Source organism: Coenobita brevimanus, chromosome 1, assembly GCF_032717465.1.
Source record: "Coenobita brevimanus isolate Jiangsu-jjx chromosome 1, ASM3271746v2, whole genome shotgun sequence".
Classification (NCBI taxonomy): Eukaryota; Metazoa; Arthropoda; class Malacostraca; order Decapoda; family Coenobitidae; genus Coenobita; species Coenobita brevimanus.
Window position 1 is genome coordinate 61087778 of NC_136954.1, and position 19058 is coordinate 61106835.

Sequence of the window (19058 nt, forward strand, 5' to 3'; positions counted from 1 at the left end):
AACAGACTTCATTCCTATTGATTAAAAAATGATGTATGCAAATCTTCATGCTTATTACATAATTTTAACTGGTGCTGCATCATGTTCAAAGTCTTAGTATTATGACGAAATGTTAATATGCCATTGGGTTACCTAGGTCTCCCCCTCACTGGGGGGGGGGTATCATGGGAACCAAACTCCCACTCATTGTTGCCTAGTTTTATGGTTTGTAATTGCTGCCAGCTGTAGCTTTCTTTGCATCTGGATACACTTGCCTGTATTGCTTAACGACCTGGAGAAGAAACTGTCGTTGATATTCATGCTTGGTCAGCACTGGATTAAACTCCTGAATCAGTGCTATCCCTCTTTCAGCAAAGTCATTTGTTACCTGTAGCCCCTGGACGATGTGTTCAGCTTCCTTGTAATCCTCATGAGTCTCCCATGTGGATGGATCGAATTCTAGGAATGAATGAGGAAGGCCAAGCAGTATGAAGATCTTGGTGTTACTGGTCACAATACTTGAAATTGTTTTCTGATTCAGTGTTGTCGCCTCAAGTTCAACTGTTGATCTCTTTAGTTGATCTTTGCTTCCTTCTTCCTTCAGAGCCATCACCATTACTCGCTTCTCTTTAGGGTCAACAGTTGGATCAAGAAAGGCCAGTCCAACTAATTGCTCTGACAAATACCACAAATGATGACCAAATGCTTTCAAGCAGACTTGTGAGATGTCCTTATCAGGATAAAGTGACAATTCCTGAAGAAGTTTCAGACAGTTTGCTGGAGCTAGAGCTGCTTTTGCTGCCATGAACCATGATTTCAGGTATTGCTTCGTGATGAACACAACAAACTGCTTAAATCCTCAGCCTTGCTTCAGTGTGATGCTTGTCTGATGATGGAAAAGATAGACTTTGATGCTGTATATAACATTAGCCATCCATCTGGCATGGTGGCAAACACCAGGGCACTGAAACCATGTTCCAAGGGGTGGTACGCCACCCAAGACAACAATGGACAGTTCTAGCAGTTCTCGATAATCATCTCAAGGTTGGCTCTCTTGCGACTGTTTCATAGAAAATGCTTGGAGCTCATCACATTGCTCACTATCATTCACCAGTATTTCCTCATTGTCATTCAAGGTCTGAAACTGTGTTGTGTCAACAGTATTCCAGTTGGCTTTGAACTTCTTGATTATGCGAATGTTGGGACCAGAGGAACGGTCCAAGGCAAATGGTAAAGGCCTTTTGAACAAGGATCTCAAAAATGTGATTCCGACAAGCTAGGTGGAGGAGATCCATGTGCATCTGTTGTTGAATATGGGTGCATGCCCCTGCCGACAGTCTGGTATTGCTGGCAGTGGAGTCAAATGCCATTCCCACCACACACTCAGATATACTGTAATCATTCAAGATTTCAGTGATGACATTGGCCATAGCCTTTTATGTCTCTGATTCCAAACTGGGTACATTCAAAAGCTTTGAAACTCCATCACCTGAGATGAGAATTGGAAAGTGTTCAGTGACATTTGTTCCTGTTACATCGGAGATTAGTTTTCCATCCCTGTGCACTACAAGTGGCACAGTTGGATGGAATGATTTCTTCAGCCATTTTGCAGATTCCCTCCGACTCTTGATTCGATCTCGGCAGATCTGAAGCCTTGGTCCGATCTAAAGTAGCAGCTACTTGAGAAGTGACAACTGTTTTTCGTGCTCGTTGACGTTTCCGAGGAGGAGCTGCAGCCGAAATGGAAGGACTTGCTATATCTGTATAATTATCACCTGTTTCATCTTCATCACTAGCTGGGCTTTCCTCCAGCTCCACTATTTCCTCTCTTACTGCTTGATGACATTCCTCATGCTCTCTCTCCTGTTCAATCTGCTGTCTCTCTCTCTGTCTTCCTTCTATCTGGTGGAGGTTGACATCAATACCCAGGATACAGCCTTGCCTCCTTTTCTCCCTAAACCACAAGAAACTCCTTATCCTTGTGATTTTTGATGAGGTAGAAGGCATTTGTGTGTGCAATGTCAAAGAGATCTTTCATCTGTTTTTAGAAGTTCTCTCACTTTGTCGCCTCTCTTTCTGTATTCTGGTTCTTATTCTTCTCCAACTTTCTCCATTCTTTATAGAGTGATTTGATTCTGGGGATACAATTCTGTGGCTCAGATGCAGGAATGTAAGCTCTCTCCCAGAATCCCCCTAGTTCCTCAGACAGAACACATGCTGAATCTCTCAGTGTTCATGTCTCTGTTCGCATCTGGCAGAAAAGTCACGCTAACACTTCTCCACTAGAAAGTACTTACTTCCAAGTAATCTTTCGCTTGGCTGGCCAACAAGCCAAACCTTGGTTCTGCTCCTGCTTTTCATCACTGGCATTGACCATTTCACTTCATAGTAAATAAGTTATTAATAATAACTCAAAAGGCAAAATCCCTGAAAAAAGAAACAAATACGGGTATACCAGAATGGAGCCTCCACTGAAGTAAAGCAAACACTTTTTTCCAACTAAAAAAAAAAAAAAAAAAAAAAAAAAAAAAAAAAAAAAAATAATATTGCTTTTTAATCTCAAACTTTGGGTATGATGCGGCACCAGTAAATATCATCCAATTCAGCTAAAATTTGGTGTCTCGAGAGTTTACACCTAAACTCACAACATACTATCTATCTATCTATCTATCTATAGCCCGACGTCCTAATCCCGCAAAGGGTGGCCGCAGACAAAACGCCTCCAAGTCGCTCTGTCACCCACCATTTGACTATCCTTCCCCCAACTCACCCCCCCTTCCCTCATATACATATCAAATCCATCCCTCCACCTCATCCTCGGTCTACCCCTCCCTCTCCCTCCCTCCGCCTCACCTACATACACCCTCTTAGTCAGACTTTTATTCTCCATTCTCTCCACATGTCCAAACCACCTCAGTGTATTTCTCCTAATCTTCTCAACCACACCCACATCTACCCCACAACGTTCCTTCACTTCTTCATTTGTCAACCTGTCCCTCCATGTCACTCCACATGCTCCTCTCAAGTAACTCATTTCCACTGCTCTCACTCTTGACTTGTTCCCCTCTTGCAAGGTCCACGCCTCGCTTCCATACGTCAGGGTAGAGATCACAATGCTATCATGCAGTGATTTCTTAACTTCCATGCTCACCTCCCTATTTCTCATCACTGCTTTCAGTGCTGTACCCTTTCACGCACTTCATCCCCCAAAGTTCCATCCTTACTCATCACACTACCCAAATACTTGAATGCACTCACACTCTCCATATCCTCACCATCCAACCTCACTGTTCATTCTGTGACTTCATTCCTCTCAAACACCATAACTTTACTTTTGTTTACATTAACTTTCAGCTTCCTCCTCCTACACACTGTCCCAAATTCATTCACCAAACCTTGCAACTCCCTTTCACTCAACAATACTGTATCATCAGCAAACAGCAACACTGGAATCTTCCAAATCTCACCCTCATTCATTAGAGCCACCCCCACATCCACTGCCCTACCGTGCACCTCCTTTACAACCCCATCCACGTATATATTAAACAGCCATGGAGTCATCACACAACCCTGTTTCAGTCCCACACTGAGATCAAAGAACTCACTCAGCTCACCATCCACTAGCACCGTAGCACTAGCTCCTTCGTACATACTCTTCACAGCATTCAACAATTTCTCATCCACTCCATATATTCTTAATACCTTCCACATACCTTGCCTATCTATTCTGTCATAAGCTTTCTCCAAGTCTATGAAGGCAGCATACACTTTCTTTCCCTTCTCTAGATACTTCTCCACTAAACATCTTAGAACAAATATCTGATCTATCACCCTTTTCCCTTCCTAAATCCCCCTTGTTCTTCTCCAACTAGCTCCTCTGTCATATGCCTAACCCTATCAATGAGTATTCTACCATATATTTTACCAGTCACACTGTGAAGGCAAATACCCCTATGGTTACCACATACTTCTCTCTCCCCTTTTCCTTTATATAAAGGAACAATTATACCTGATTTCCAGTCCTCTGGGACCCTTCCCTCTTCCCAAGCCAATCTACACAACTTCCATATCCATTCCACAACAATTTCACCCCCATACCTCAGCATTTCACCACACACTCCATCAATTCCTGGGGCCTTCCCCAACTTGATCTTCTTCATTGCTTCCACTACTTCCGTCCTACTGATCTCTTCCTCCCTCCTCTCATCTCTTCTTCTCCCAGCCATTCCCCAACCACTTATACAAGCACTGCTGTCACTCTCTACATTCAACAAATCCTCAAAGTGCTCCTTCCATCTCCTCAATTTCTCTCTCTTCTCCACCAACAATCTATTATTCCTATCTTTCACTCCCTTACTATTTCCCCTTTCACACTGCCTTACTTTCGTTACCTCCTTCCAAAACAATTTCTTACTCTCCCTCCATTTCACACTCAGATTCCTCCCAAACTCTTCATCCACTTTCTTCTTACTCACAACATACACTTCCTGCAAACAAAATATTCCACAATCATTTTTTCCATCCTTAGTAATATGGACCACCCTAATAACCATCCATACATTTCAACTTCATATTACCTAAATGGCTGAGTCAATCAGCTGTCTCTCAAGTTAATAAAATGGGTGCCAACCCTTCTCTGCTCCTCCATTCATGCAGCTCAGTCCCTTGTCCATTCACTAGCCTCATCAATCTCCATACAGTACCACACTTCCTCAAACATTCATTTAACATAACTATCCACTTTCTTCTTGGCCTATATTGGCTTCTCCCACCTTCAAACTCATTCACATATACTCTTTCCAGAAACCACCCTAATTATACCCATTCTCCCCATGACTACCATCTGAGCACAGTCTCTTCAACTCTACTGACCATAGACTTCCTTACTCCACATAGTTCATGAATTACATTATTTCTTATTCTTTCAACCTTCTGCACTCCACATGCATTTCATTTTTACTGTTCTAACTCTTGACTTTCCACTTTCATGCCACATCAGTCTCATATTCATACGGTTTACTAAAATCCATTACGCAACCCTCTTGCATCCAACACACTCAGACTTCTGTATCATATCAAGGCTTTCATTGCACCAGCGACTTTCCTTCCTCATGCCACTCCGCTTTCCACATCCTCTGTAAATTTACCTTTTTTTCTTTCTTTCTTTTTCTCTCTGTCACTGGATCTAATACAACACTTAAACTCCCTCACCACATCAAGTTTCTCTCCAGTACATCCCAGTTAAAATCACCTCCAACAATCACCACTTCACTCTAATCTACATTTCAAGGCAGAATGCTCACAGACCTCTACATAAGTCTGTACTGGTTTGCCAAGCTTTTGTTTGCTATTACCAAGTAGCACAGGCTTACCTGCATAAATCACATCTGACATACACCACCTTTCACCTCTCATTACTATTCTCATCCCTCTCTCTGTTACCCAAGTTTTTACCTCTCTCAGTACTCCCATCCAACATACATGATGAAAAGCCATGGGGACACTGCACATCCTTGTTTCACTTTACAGATACACTGAAAACTGAATTAAAGCTGTAGACACACATTTTGTAAAATTTACAGACAAATCATTTCAACAATGACTAAGTGTAGTAATTTGAATGGTATGTAAGAAAGTAACAAGCAGTAGTTTATAACAGACATCTCATTTATGCAGTTAAAGAAAAGTAGTATAGAAAAATCCATCCATCCATGATCCAATTCTATGTTCCCCCACGAGAGGCATACGAGCCCGGGACAAGGCAAGTTGGTCCTGACATTTAAGATGACAGTGACCAGCCTCGCTCACCCCTGAGTGGCTGTAAATAAACCCCAACCACCCCCTGGATATAAACCTACACAGGCTCAATCCAATTGGAGCACCTCAATTACTCACTAAACCACCAGATGCCATAATCTGGTAACAGTATATGGATACCACCCAAAATGGCAAATGGTTTCCTGTACATCAGGAAACTATTTGGCTTGTCACTCAGTGTAGAGCCACCCACTGGCAGAAAGAAGAGGAAAGAATGAGAGAAAAAAAAAAAGGCAGAAGAAGGAATGTAAAGTCACAAGTAGGCAGAAGAAAGAGGATAGAATGAAGGAAAGAAAGACAGGAAGGATGGAAGAGAGGAAAAGGCAGACACCCAAAGCAGCACTACATCGAGTAAGTAGATGGAGAGCGCCCCCACCTACCACTCAAAAAATACAGATGTATTTTTCTGTTTGTGGCCACCCCAAATGGGATTGGGGCATCTGGCAATAGACAGATAGATAGATTTTTCTGAGTGGTAGGTGGTATACAAGCAGACCTCACAGTAAATCAGGTATTCCCTGTGTTCTTAAATATAACAACTTTCTCAGTACAACTGATACTGCCATTGGGAAAAGCTGGTAAATCATCTTTACAGACAGGAATGGATCTTTTAAATATGATTTTTCTGCAATATAATGTGGATTGAATAGATGAAAATGTAAAAAGGGAAGCTTATAATGAAGACCTGCTGTACTGCACAGAGTGGTTGAAGAATGTCTCCTACTGTAAGGTACAAAACATATAACATCCAGTGTCATATTTCCCATCGCAAACTGCTGGAACCTAAGGCTGCATTACTGTCATCCACAACACATAAAGGTAGGTAACTAGCTTACTCCCCTTGTGATATTAAAGTACATGCCTTTATTAAAATTCCAGTCCCCTCTTAACCCCTTCAAGCTGGTGATATATTTTTCAATTCAATCAAAATGAAATGTTACTACCTAATGGCTTTATTCAGCTTTGGAAGGATATTTAGCAGTGAGGAGACTGATGAAGGGTACAGTATTCAATACCCATTCAGTTTGAAATATATCTTCCATGCTAAATAAATAATCAAAATGGAAATAATAAACAATGAGACTACATCAGCAGACTGAAGTTCACACCTTCATCTTGACTAGAATTATCTTGATCAGAAGCTCAACTTATCTCAACAAGCTATGGCAAAAGAAGATGTTACATAAAATATAATTTATGTGATAATACATGACATGGAAGGATACTCTCTGACGTTCTGGGCGGAACGACGAATATGAAAGACAGAGTACAGAGGTGGCAAGGCATTGTGGTTGAATTTTTGCTCATGATACTGTTGTTGTTGCTTAACCCCAGTCTGTCCGGCTAAGCAAACCTACCGATCACAGGTAAGCAATGCTTCTATAAGGTTATCATACAGGTATAGTGCAGTACATTCACCATAGAGCAAACTGACACCCCCGTGTGGTAGACAGGGCCTTGCCAGGGTCAGACCAGGGTCCTTCCCTGTGATGAGGAGCCAGAAAATGAGATGGCTTGGCTCCTGGATGTATACCGCAGCTACTTTGCTCCACCCAAGGCACACAGTGCTACCATGTGTAGGCTCATCAGTGCCTGCACTGTAGTACCTTAGGTACCATAAGGCATCTACAATAGCATCTGGCAAAATAAAGGACACTAAGGTATACGTACACACCACCCACCTGACCTTGCACCACACTGGCTGCTCGTGTGATGTCTGTCAGGATATTGCGAGATTCCTCCAAGAACCTTTCACGGTCCTGGTTCAACTGTGCTACACCCTGGAGAGACAGAAAAAGATAATACATAAATGTAATTACTGTACACAACAGAAGAATATGCAAGATTTTACTCTAACAGTCTCTTAATACCAGATGAAGACAATATACACAGGCTACAAAGACACCCATGCATCATTAAAAAAAAATAAAAATAAAAATAAATAAATAATGCTGCTCATATCATTCTGAAACATCAGGCAACAACTGGGAGCCGTGGCTCAGTTGGTTAAAGCACTCCGCTCTAACCAAAGGGTCGGAGGATCGAATCCACCCAAGAGTCATTGGTAGACATCAGGAAGGGCATCCGGTCATAAAATGCTACACGCTCCAAACCAAAGTCCTCTACCCAGGGGCAACGCCTTAGCCCTTATCCAAAAAAGGGGGACTTGGCGTAAAAAAAAAAAAAAAAAAATTACACTTCTCACATTCTTTTTTCAAGAATTTCTAACAACAGATGGGCAGTAACTAGCTGGTTTCAGGAGTTGTTCTAGCTCCCAGTCCATACAAAACATTAACTGTACCCTGGAGACCCTCAATATGGAGATTCCTTAAGAAGCATAGATCGTTATTCGACAATTCATTGTTCCGACATTTATAAATCTATACCCTTGTTCGTTGTTTGACATGGTTATCCCCGGATTTCGACAATTCAAATCACACGCCACTGGACAGACTGGCTAAGCTGTCTGTCTCCTGCACTCTGCCCTGCTGATCAGTTGCTTCTTCATCCATCTGCATTTCTTTTTGGCCTTGTGGAATGCTACAGAACCACCATGGCTCCACCCATGACCCCAACTAGTACCCCTGTCAAGAGTAGTCATGTGCTCACCAACCTGACTAAGTGTTTTGCCATCGTATGCATCGGTGATGATCGGGGTTGCCAAATTTGAACTCTGCTACATTACCAAACTCCTCAATTTTCATTACCAAATTTGACTTTTCATTACCAAATTCTTAAAGCAAACATTTATCCTTCACTAATTACATATACAACAGGAAATAATCACTCTCCTTATAATTAGAAACACATGTTGATTATTTTTACACTATTTAGGATAGCAGATTAACCCTTATGTTACCATTCGGTGCGGGCTGCATCCTACCACAAGCGAGTACTCGGGAGGTGGGAGGCAGGCCTGGGCGCCTAAGCCCACACACTGAGAGACTCCCTCCTTTCACTGCGCTATTCCCCCGTACTGGACAGTTTTTTTTTTTTTTTTTTTTTTTTTTTTTTAAGAGACAATGAATGGAGGAGGGAAGAACAAAGGAAATAAAAAAATAAGTCCATGTGCCTAAAAGCATCCTCCATTCATAACACATTTATAACATCTATCTATTGCCAGACGCCTTAATCCCGTTTGGGGTGGCCACAAACAAATCGCCTCCATGTCACCCTGTCCCCCGCCATTTCACTGCCCTGCTCCCAACTCACACCCCCCTCTCTCATATATCTCTCCACCCCATCCCTCCATCTCATCCTTGGCCTCCCCCTCCCTCTTCCCCCCTCCACCTCACTCATATACACTCTCTTCATCAGTCTTTCGCCCTCCATCCTTTCCACATGGCCAAACCACCTTAGTGTGTTCCTCATAACACTTCCTATCACATCCACATCCACACCACAAAGCTCCTTTATATCCTCATTCGTCAGCCTGTCTCTCCATGTGACTCCACAGGCTCCTCTTAAATAACTCATTTCCACTGCTCTCACTCTTGACTTGTATCCTTCCAACAACGTCCAAGCTTCACTTCCATACGTTAGAGTTGGTATCACAATACTGTCATGTAGTAACTTTTTCACTTCCATGCTCACTTCCCTGTTTCTTATCACTGCTTTCAAGGAACCAGCAACCTTTCTTCCCTGCTGTACCCTTTCAAGCACTTCACCCTCCAAACCTCCATCCTTACAAATCACACTACCCAAGTACTTAAACGTACTCACATTTTCCAATTCCTCGCCATCCAACCTTGCTGTACATTCACTGACTTCACCTCTCTCAAAGACCATCACTTTACTCTTCCCTACATTCACCTTTAGATTCCGTTTCTTACACACTCTCCCAAACTCATCCACCAAGCCTTGCAGCTCCCCTTCATCTTCACTCAACAACACAGTATCATCTGCAAACAACAGTACTGGGAGTTTCCAAACGCTATCCTCTCTCACCAGGGTCACTCCAACATCCACTACCCTACCTTGTACCTCTTTTATTATCCCATCCATGTACAGATTGAACAACCATGGAGACATGACACATCCCTGTTTCAACCCAACCTTCACAGAGAAAAATTCACTTAGTTCACCATCCACATGCACTGCAACCTTAGCACCATCATACATACTCTTCACAGCATTCAACAACTTCCCATCTACTCCATATATTCTTAATACTTTCCACAATCCTTGTCTATCCACCCTGTCATATTCATTCATTCATTCATTGCCAGACGCCATGTATCCCAAACGGGGTGGCCAAGGGCTTAGAGTTAATTGTTTTACAGGGAGGGGCACTAATCCTCCACCAACCCCACTTGACACGTAGGGATGCCAACAGCATCTGGTGTTCCCAGGCGGTCACCCATCCAAGTACTAACCAGACCCAACGTTGCTTAATGCTTTCTCCAAATCCAAGAAAGCCGCATACAACTTCTTTCCCTTCTCTAGAAACTTTTCCACTAAAGATCTAAGAATGAATATCTGATTTACACAACTTCTTCCCTTCCTAAAGCCTCCCTGTTCTTCTCCAACTGATTCCTCTGTTCTTTTTTTAACTCTGTCAATAAGTATCCTACCATACACTTTTACTATTATACTAAGAAGACAAATGCCCCTATGATTACCACACACTTCTTTTTCCCTTTTCCTTTGTACAAGAGAATAACAGCTGGACTTAAAATAGGAGTTGATTAAATGTGAGTGGGAAGCATCTCCCAGGAAGTGAATTTATCCTCACACCCTTATTTATGCTTCGATAATCGTAATTTTGCTTTCACCGTAATCCGGAATAAATATATTGTACTTGTAGGAGGAGGCCGTAGCACGGGCCGAACAGGGTAGTACTCCCGAGGGGAATGGGAATGCTGGTGATAGGGAGAGCTGGAGCTCCTGTTTCACTAGCTATCTAACCATCCCCCTTTGCTGACCTTTTCAGTGTGACAGTAACATGGAGAGTAGACCAGCATACTCTCCCAAACATTTTCTCTAACTATCTATGCACTACACCACATGCACTTTACATTTCACACAACGTATCCCACTACGTTACAGGGGTTGGCGCCAGCAAGGGCATGCGGCCAGAAAACTTTGCCCCCGCTACCTAGTGGCGGACTTCTGGGGGGAGGCATGGCGGGGGTTCCGCCGGCATAGATCATGGGTCCAGGGCGAGATGGGGCTCGGGCCTGTGCTAGAGGGTACAGGGCATTGCGGTTCCCAGGCTGCCGCTTCCGCCCAATAGAGAGGGCCCGAACCTGGGAGTAGCGTCCCAGGAGGCTGCCCTATCAGTGGGTGTATAATGGCGGGGATAGTTGCAGTGCCAAGACGCGCTTGGAGGGTGTCCCTGCAGCTGTCCTGGCAGGGTGCCCCGAGGCCACTACCACAGCCACTGGTAAGCTGGTGGGCTAGGGGTCCCAGATCCATTGCCTGGACATGGGATTGTGCGGTGAGTGGGACCTGTGCTGTGTCTGTCCCCATTTATTAATACTGAAGATGACAAAACAAAAAAGGTTTCAAAGCAAGCCTGAGGACAGTAAATCACCCATGGGGATGAGGGTGGGTTCATGGAATGTGGGAAGTTTGAGGGGAAGAGCAGGGAAGTCGTTGAGGCATTCAGTAGGAGGTGGGTGGACGTGGCGTGTTTGCAGGAAGTCCGGTACAGGGGTGGATCAGCCAGGAAGATTGTTGGGAGGGACTGTTGCTATAAGTTGTTTTGGCAGGGGAGGACAGACGGATATGGAGGTGTTGGTGTGATGGTTGCGGAGAAATGGGTGGAATATGTTATGAATGTTTTGAGAGTAAGCGATAGGATATTGGTTGTGAAAATTCTGTTGGGAAGAAAGATAGCTGTGATTATATCGGCATATGCTCCACAGGCAGGATTGGATGAATCAGAGAAAGATAGATTTTGGGATGATTTAATACGTGTAGTGGGTGGTATGCGGGATGATGAGATAGTGATTTTGGGAGGGACTTAAATGGTCATGTAGGTGAAGCAGCCCAAGGTTATGAAGGAGTGCATGGGGGATGTGCATATGGTCTAAGGAATGCAGAAGGGGAAAGGATACTCGAGTTTGGGGAAGCAACGGACATGATTGTGTGCAACACATATTTTAGGAAAAGAGACAGTAGGTTAATTACGTATGAGTCTGGGGAAATAGCAGTCAGATAGATTATTTTCTGGTTAGGAGGGCCGATAGGAGGTTAGTGAGGGATGTTAAAGTTATAGGAAGTGAGGAGTGTGTGCAGCAGCACAAACTATTGATTTGTGATATGGTGCTTAAAGAACAAATGATGAAAAAGAGGACTTATGTACCTAGGAGGAAAATATGGAAGCTGAAAAACCAAGTAGTAAGGGATGCCTTCTATACCGAGTTGAGGAGAGTGGTGGCTGAACAGGGAGCTGTAGACAGAGGCGTTAATGAACAGTACAGAGCCCTCAAGAACAATTTCTTGAGAGTTACTAATGTAACATGCGGCTGGACAAGAGGACCACCAAGACATAAAGTAACTTGGTGGTGGGATGAGGGTGTAGAAGCTGCAATTAAGGAGAAAAGAAGGCTTTTCCGGGAATGGAAGAAGGGTGGTAGCAAAGTGGAATATTTGGCTGCCAAGCGTAGGGCTAGGAGAGAGGTATACAGGGCAAAGTCTGAGTCACAGAGACAATTACTTGATAACCTCAATCATGGGGAAAGGAAAAATATATTTAGGGTGGCAGGTCAGGTGAAGAGGGATAATCGGGATATCATAGGTGAGCAGTGTGTGAAGAATGATGAAGGAAGGGTAGTGGTGAACAGTGAGGATATTAAAGATGCATGGAGAGAGCATTATAACCGGTTGTTGAATGAGGAGTTTGACTGGGACAGGGAAGGTTTGGAGCCAGCAGATCCAGTGTCTGGCCCTTGGCCTTTGATTGATACTGCTACTGTGAGTGAGGCAACAGGCAGGATGAGGGTGGGGAAGGCAGCAGGTGTGTCTGGGTTGACTGCCGAAATGTTGAAGGCCTCAGGCGATATAGGGGTGAGTTTAGTCACTGACCTGATAAATAGGATTATTTATGAGTGTGTTGTCCCAGATGATTGGCTGAAGAGTGTAATTGTAAATGTGTATAAAGGGAAGGGTGATGCCCTGGAAAGGGAATTATAGAGGTATAAAGCTTTTAGATCAGATAATGAAGGTAATGGAGAGAGTTTTAGAAGGTATGATTAGAGAAAGAGTGAATATTGATGAGATGCAGTTTGGGTTTATGCCAGGTAGGGGGACCACTGATGCCATATTCATTGTTCGACAGCTTCAGGAAAAATATATTGGTAGGAGAAGGGATCTTTATTTTGTTTTTGTTGATTTGGAAAAGGCCTTTGACAGAGTCCCTAGAGAGGTGGTGAAGTGGGCAATGAGAAAGCTTGGCTTGGAGGAGTGGCTGGTTAGGGTGGTTATGGCCATGTATGTGGGTGCTCACACCCAGGTGAGAGTGAATGGAGATTTGAGTGATGAGTTTTCCGTGAATGTTGGTGTGCATCAGGGGTCAGTCTTGAGTCCCATGTTGTTTATCATGGTACTTGAAGCCCTTTCACGTGACTTTAGAAACGGACTCCCGTGGATTTGTTGTATGCTGATGATTTGGTGTTGATTGCAGAGAATGAAAGGGAGGCGGAGGAAAGGTTTAGGAAGTGGAGAGATGGTATGGGGCAAAAGGGTTTAAGGGTAAATGCAGATAAAACAAAAGTGATGATATCTAGGGTTGGTGGCGGTACTGTCAAAGACGAGGGAGAGTGGCCATGTGCAGTTTGCCACAAGGGGCGTGGGAAGTAATTCCATCTTGTGCGGTGTGTGTGATAAATGGGTGCATAAGAGATGTAGTGGTATCAGAGGTAGACTGCGAGATAATGCTGATTTTATGTGTACGGCGTGCCGGGGTGAGCAGGTGGAGATCGTCAGACGTGAAAGAATTGAACTTGCTGGTGAATCTCTTGAGTGTGTGGAAGAGTTTTGTTATTTAGGAGACATGTTGTGTGCTGGAGGTGGGGCTGGAGCTAGCTCTGTGGCTAGGGTGAGAAGTGGTTGGAAGAAGTTCAGGGAGCTCTTGCCTCTCCTGACATTGAGGGGCTCTCCCTACGTGCTAAGGGGTCTTTGTATGCAGCGTGTGTTAGAGTGTAATGCTGGATGGCAGTGAGACCTGGGCAGTGAAGGAGGAAGACATTCGCCGGCTCAGACGTGCAGAAATGACAATGATTAGGTGGATGTGCAGTGCGTCCCTGCGTCCAAGGCCTGGAGGGGCTGGGTTTACAATGGAAGAGTTGAGAGGTAGGATGGGACTGGAGTGTATTGGTGTTGTGATGAGGAGAGGTAGATTGAGGTGGTTTGGACATGTGGAGAGGATGGGGGATGATAGTTGGGTGAGGAAGGTGAGAAGTGTTAATATTGGGGGTGGGGTTATGAGGGGTAGACCGAGAAAGACATGGGACGAGGTCATTAAGTGTGACCTTAGGGTTAAGGGACTGAACAGGGAGGCTGCAATGGATCGTGCAGCATGGAGAGCCGCCATTAGGTGACCAAGGCCGACACATGCAAGCATGTTGGAGCCTTTAAAAACGAAAACGAAAACTTGCTTATGGAATTGTAAAAAAAGATCAGCTGAAAGTAAATTATGCCTTTTATTTATTTTTTTCATTTTTTTTCTCATAGGAATATAGTTTTTATGGTAAATGTTACTGAGAAAAAGTTATAGGGAATTTATCTGGCTACATTTTGGTGTATAAAGAATAACTGTAGGTCAATTAGGGTCAATTTTACAGAACATGAAAGGATATTATCTTATGCTCGAGCAAGGCTTGGAGCACACTGATTGGAGCTGTGAGGCGACGCTGAGTGCGGAGTGGGTTGAGCACGGTGGAGGGATACATGGTGATGCAAGTGGTGCTTTGTTCTCACCCAGAAATCATTCCATAAGCAAAAAAACAGGGTCCATTTCGTCAGATGCAACCGGCGTCAAATGGTAACGAGTGGTTGAAATGTGTGCTGATGCAGCCTGCGTCAATTGGTAAGGATTGCATGAAATTTGCACCGCACCCATAAACACCAAAAGGTTAATCAAAGAGAGCAGACAATCCACCGTCTCCATTCTCTGTAACTTTGTACATGTGAAAAATCTGTTTGGTAATGGATCATGTTGATTCATTACCAAACGAATTTTTCATAAATTGGTCCACATTTGGTAATGAAAAATATCAAATGGCAACCTTGGTGACAACTGCACCAATGATTAATGAATGCTCTTAATGCACAATACTGTTTTCGTGCAAGTTTTACGGAATGCATATCTTAGTTTGCACTAGGGTGGGTTATAATCACTGGGGGGTCCTGGGGGCAAAGCCTCCCAGTTAGGTTTCAGTACTTTCAGATATGCTTCTATTGCTATTTATGATTTTAAAATGAATACATTTGAGTGTGTTTGGTGTGATGACGTCATGTCCAGTCTGTGGGATCGGCAATAAAGACGTTATCGAAGGTGTTCAGGCGGCTTTCTTTAATATCCCTAGGCAGATATATTTCTTTCGTTCTCCAATATTTCTTTGATCGAAAATCAAATGTCAGTCATCTGAGATGTAGGTAGTACTAAAATCATTTTCCTTGAGAATGCAAGTCTATAAGAAAATACCACAGACTCGTGTCACTTTCATGCATATATACAGTACCGGTATTTTTTCCATCTTTACTGAATATTTTTTGAGTGATGAAGGTGGTCAGGAATCTAAACCCCCTATTTCTTAACAATCTTATGGGAAAAGTGGGTTAATTATTCGATCAATTCATTATTCAACCACTTTTTATGGAATGCATCCCTGTTGAACAGTGGGGGGTAAGTGTACAGTAAAATACAGTAAACTCTCAATTATCTGTCGTCACAACATCCGGCACTATTGGCTTGCCTCTTTTCATGCAATATCCGGCACTGAAACGGGACGTAACCGGTGGTTCTATGCAATATTTGGCATTGAGGTTTATCAACCAGCTTGTAAATGGTAGCCAACCAGTGCTGTATTACCATTATTTTATCGTATTTTATGCTTAATTTTCATCTTTTACTCATGGGACAGTTTTTAGGACAGATGGTAGTGATGGGTAACAATGTAATGTAATATCCAGCTCAATGCTAAATACTAAGCTGAGAGAGGGTACTATGCAATATCCGGCGTAGGGTTTGGCTGAATTACACCAGAAAATTGAGAGTGTTGTATTTGACTCTGATTTCTGTGGCTCCTCCTATTACTGATAGGCCTGCCATTCATTTATGGCCATGTTACAAAAATTGCATTAGCTGATAGGTGTTTACAGAGCTTAATTATCTCTGTCCAATTATCTTACAGTGTAACTGCAATTATCCAGAAAATTAAATGTTTCTAATGTGCAAAAATATATGATGATATAATGTGCAGTACAGTAAAAGTCCTGTTATTCAGCAGCTGATTATTCGGTAGATCCGTCATTTCGGCAGTTTTGAGAAGTAGTCCCATTTACGAAAATCTTTGATTGTTCGGCAGATGTCCAGAATCATCTTGGCAGTCCAGGAAGTGTTATCTGTGACTTGTAGGCCTACTGTTTCAGTACACTTCTGTATGTTCACTAGTTTCTATATTTTTTCAGATTCAGGTATAGTACTGTATTGATTACAATATTGCACAGTACCATACAGTACAGTAACCACCCCTACCAATTTAGCGAGGGTTATATTCCAAGCCCACTCGCTAATTCTTGAAACAACCCTTTACAGTACCGATGTCAGTGATGTCAAGTTAGTGTGAGCTATAAAGAAAACTGAACAATTATGGGGAGGGAACAAAGGTCACTGGTATGTTTACACGACTCGACGCTACGATTCCAAGCAGTCAGGCGGTCGGTTAATCTCAGATGTTTTCGCCCATTTGGTAAATGCACCGTAACTTTATCAATTTTTCCGTGACTCATAGCAAATCATAGCATGGGTTTAGGAAGCTAAATAACGCATTGCTAGGTGAGGCAGACGATTATTTTCACATCTTTAAGAAAAATAAATTGATTTCAGAAGAATGGAAGAAACTTACTCTATGTACTCGGAGGGATTAAATTTCTTCCATTTTCTTAACCCCCTAACCGCAGGGGGTCACTTTCGTGATGCTTGGGAGTAAGGGATCATACCACGGGGCGTCGCTTTTGTGATTCTGTGTTATTTTGAATTCACCCAGGCTTCCAAGTGGTGGCTTGTATCATCTATCAGTACTGCCAATGTCCAACACTAGTCAGCACTCCTAATCTCATCTGTACTCCCATCCATTGTTGACAATTTAGCCATTTCTCCTCGTTCTTGACTCCCCTCCCTACCCCTCCTCCATTACCCAATCCTCTCGCCTGCCCGGCCGTGCTACGCTAAGTAAATCTTCCCTGAAATTTTTCACTGATTTCATCCATTGAAATAAGCCCTATGCCCAATTCTTATACCAAATAATATACACAAGAAAGAAATAAGGTAAGTGAGAGTCCCATACACCTGGAATTGGCTAATTATCACCTGACAACACCTCACGTGCACTTGTTCGCTAATTTTCGCTGTTTATTTCCCCTTGAAATATGCCGTATAATCTATTTTCGTAATAAACATACATATAAGGAGGGAAGAGAGAAGCCTAAGTGATATTTACATTCACCTGGTACTACCTAATTTATAATGTATTGTCTAGATTTCCTGCCAATCATTTCACTGCTGTCAAGAGGCTAACATTGGCAGTAATGCATTTCCCTAGGTAGGCCACCACCCCGGCCCACCCTTATCAGTTCACTCTCATCTTCCAATGTGGAGGTACGTCTGTTTGCTCTTGCTGACTTCAGGGACTTTTCACCCCCATGCAAAGGGCCCTGTGACCTTTACCCCCTACTAAACCTCGTGTGGAAAGAGGTAAAGGGCTGACAATTGATAAAAGAGTGACTACGATCTTTCTATTGAGTAAAACAGTGCAAGTGGAATTGTAAATAATGTGTAAATAATGTGTAAACAGCAAGTGAAAGTAATGAATGTAAATATACGTGAACAGTGGAAAATAGTTTTATAAGTTACTTCAAGTGACAGTGCATAACACAGTGTAAATAAAATAGAAATGTAAATAACGTAAATAAAATAGAGAACGTATATAGAAATGTAAATGATTAGTATTATAAGAATACGAGTATATACCCTAGGAGTAATGAAAGTGAAAGTTTCACTCTAGCATGTCTGAATACTATGAGTTATGAGAGTGAAGGTGAAAGTGACATTCACTCTCAATGCTAGTATACAGGACGAGAAAGTGAATGCTATGTATTTTACTGAAAGAAATTGAATCCCTACAGTGACAATAAACTAATACTACTGAAGGAAACTTATGGATAAAGACTGTAGATATATATAAGTGTTATATAGTAATAGAAATATAAAGTGTGAGGGGTTTTATGAATAATAAATGACAGAATACCAACAGCGAACTAGCGCAAGTGGGAAGGTCATACGCGCTCGTAATTTTCATTGCTTTCACAGTGGTTTTTATTTGGAGTATGGATCCCAAACTACTTGATAATCATAGAGTAGTGTTTATAGTGTTAATATCTGGCTGTGGTAATCATATTACGGCTTGTCGGGAAGTGTAAAGTGGAGACTTCGTTACCCAACTTCAGAGGTCTCCACAAGTCCTACGGTAATCGACGAAGGCTCAACAAACATCCCAGGAGAAAGCTGAAGGTATATGCCATACGCATATGTAATTTTAATATTCTAGGACTAATAACTGATTTTTGGCAAATATTTTTTGAGAGTCTGTCGGAGCCCAAATAACCCCGCTGGAGATGCAAAACATTGGGAAACATGCCCGCGGTGTAAGGGTTAAAGATGTGAAGATAATCGCCTGGCGCACCTAACAATGTTATTTAGCTTCCTAAACCCATGCTATGATTTGCTATGATTCGTGGGAGATTTTACAAAGTTACTGTGCATTTACCAAATGGGCAGAAACATCTGAGATTAACCGACCCCCTGACTGCTTAGAATCATAGCGCAGAGTCATGTAAACATACCAGTGACCTACGTACCATTCCCATAATTGTTCACAGTTTTTTCATGGCTCACTAACTCAACATCACTGACATCGGTACTGTAAAGAGTTGTTCAATGCCGGAGGCTATTAAGGGGTTAATGGAATACATTACTGTTTCCATCAATACTCCCCCTTTCACATATAAACAAAAAAACGAACAAAACAATGAGT

General features: G+C 42.7%; 1 protein-coding gene across 2 annotated transcripts in view; it reads right to left on the reverse strand.

Moving 5' to 3' along the window:
• Window positions 1-19058, reverse strand: part of LOC145407535 (uncharacterized) — a 137594-nt gene that overhangs the window by 20424 nt on the left and 98112 nt on the right. For both annotated transcript variants that reach the window (XM_080279234.1, XM_080278724.1), the window contains exon 11: window positions 7479-7577. In XM_080279234.1, coding sequence (XP_080135360.1) covers window positions 7479-7577 — 99 coding nt within the window. The remainder of the gene's footprint in view (window positions 1-7478; window positions 7578-19058) is intronic.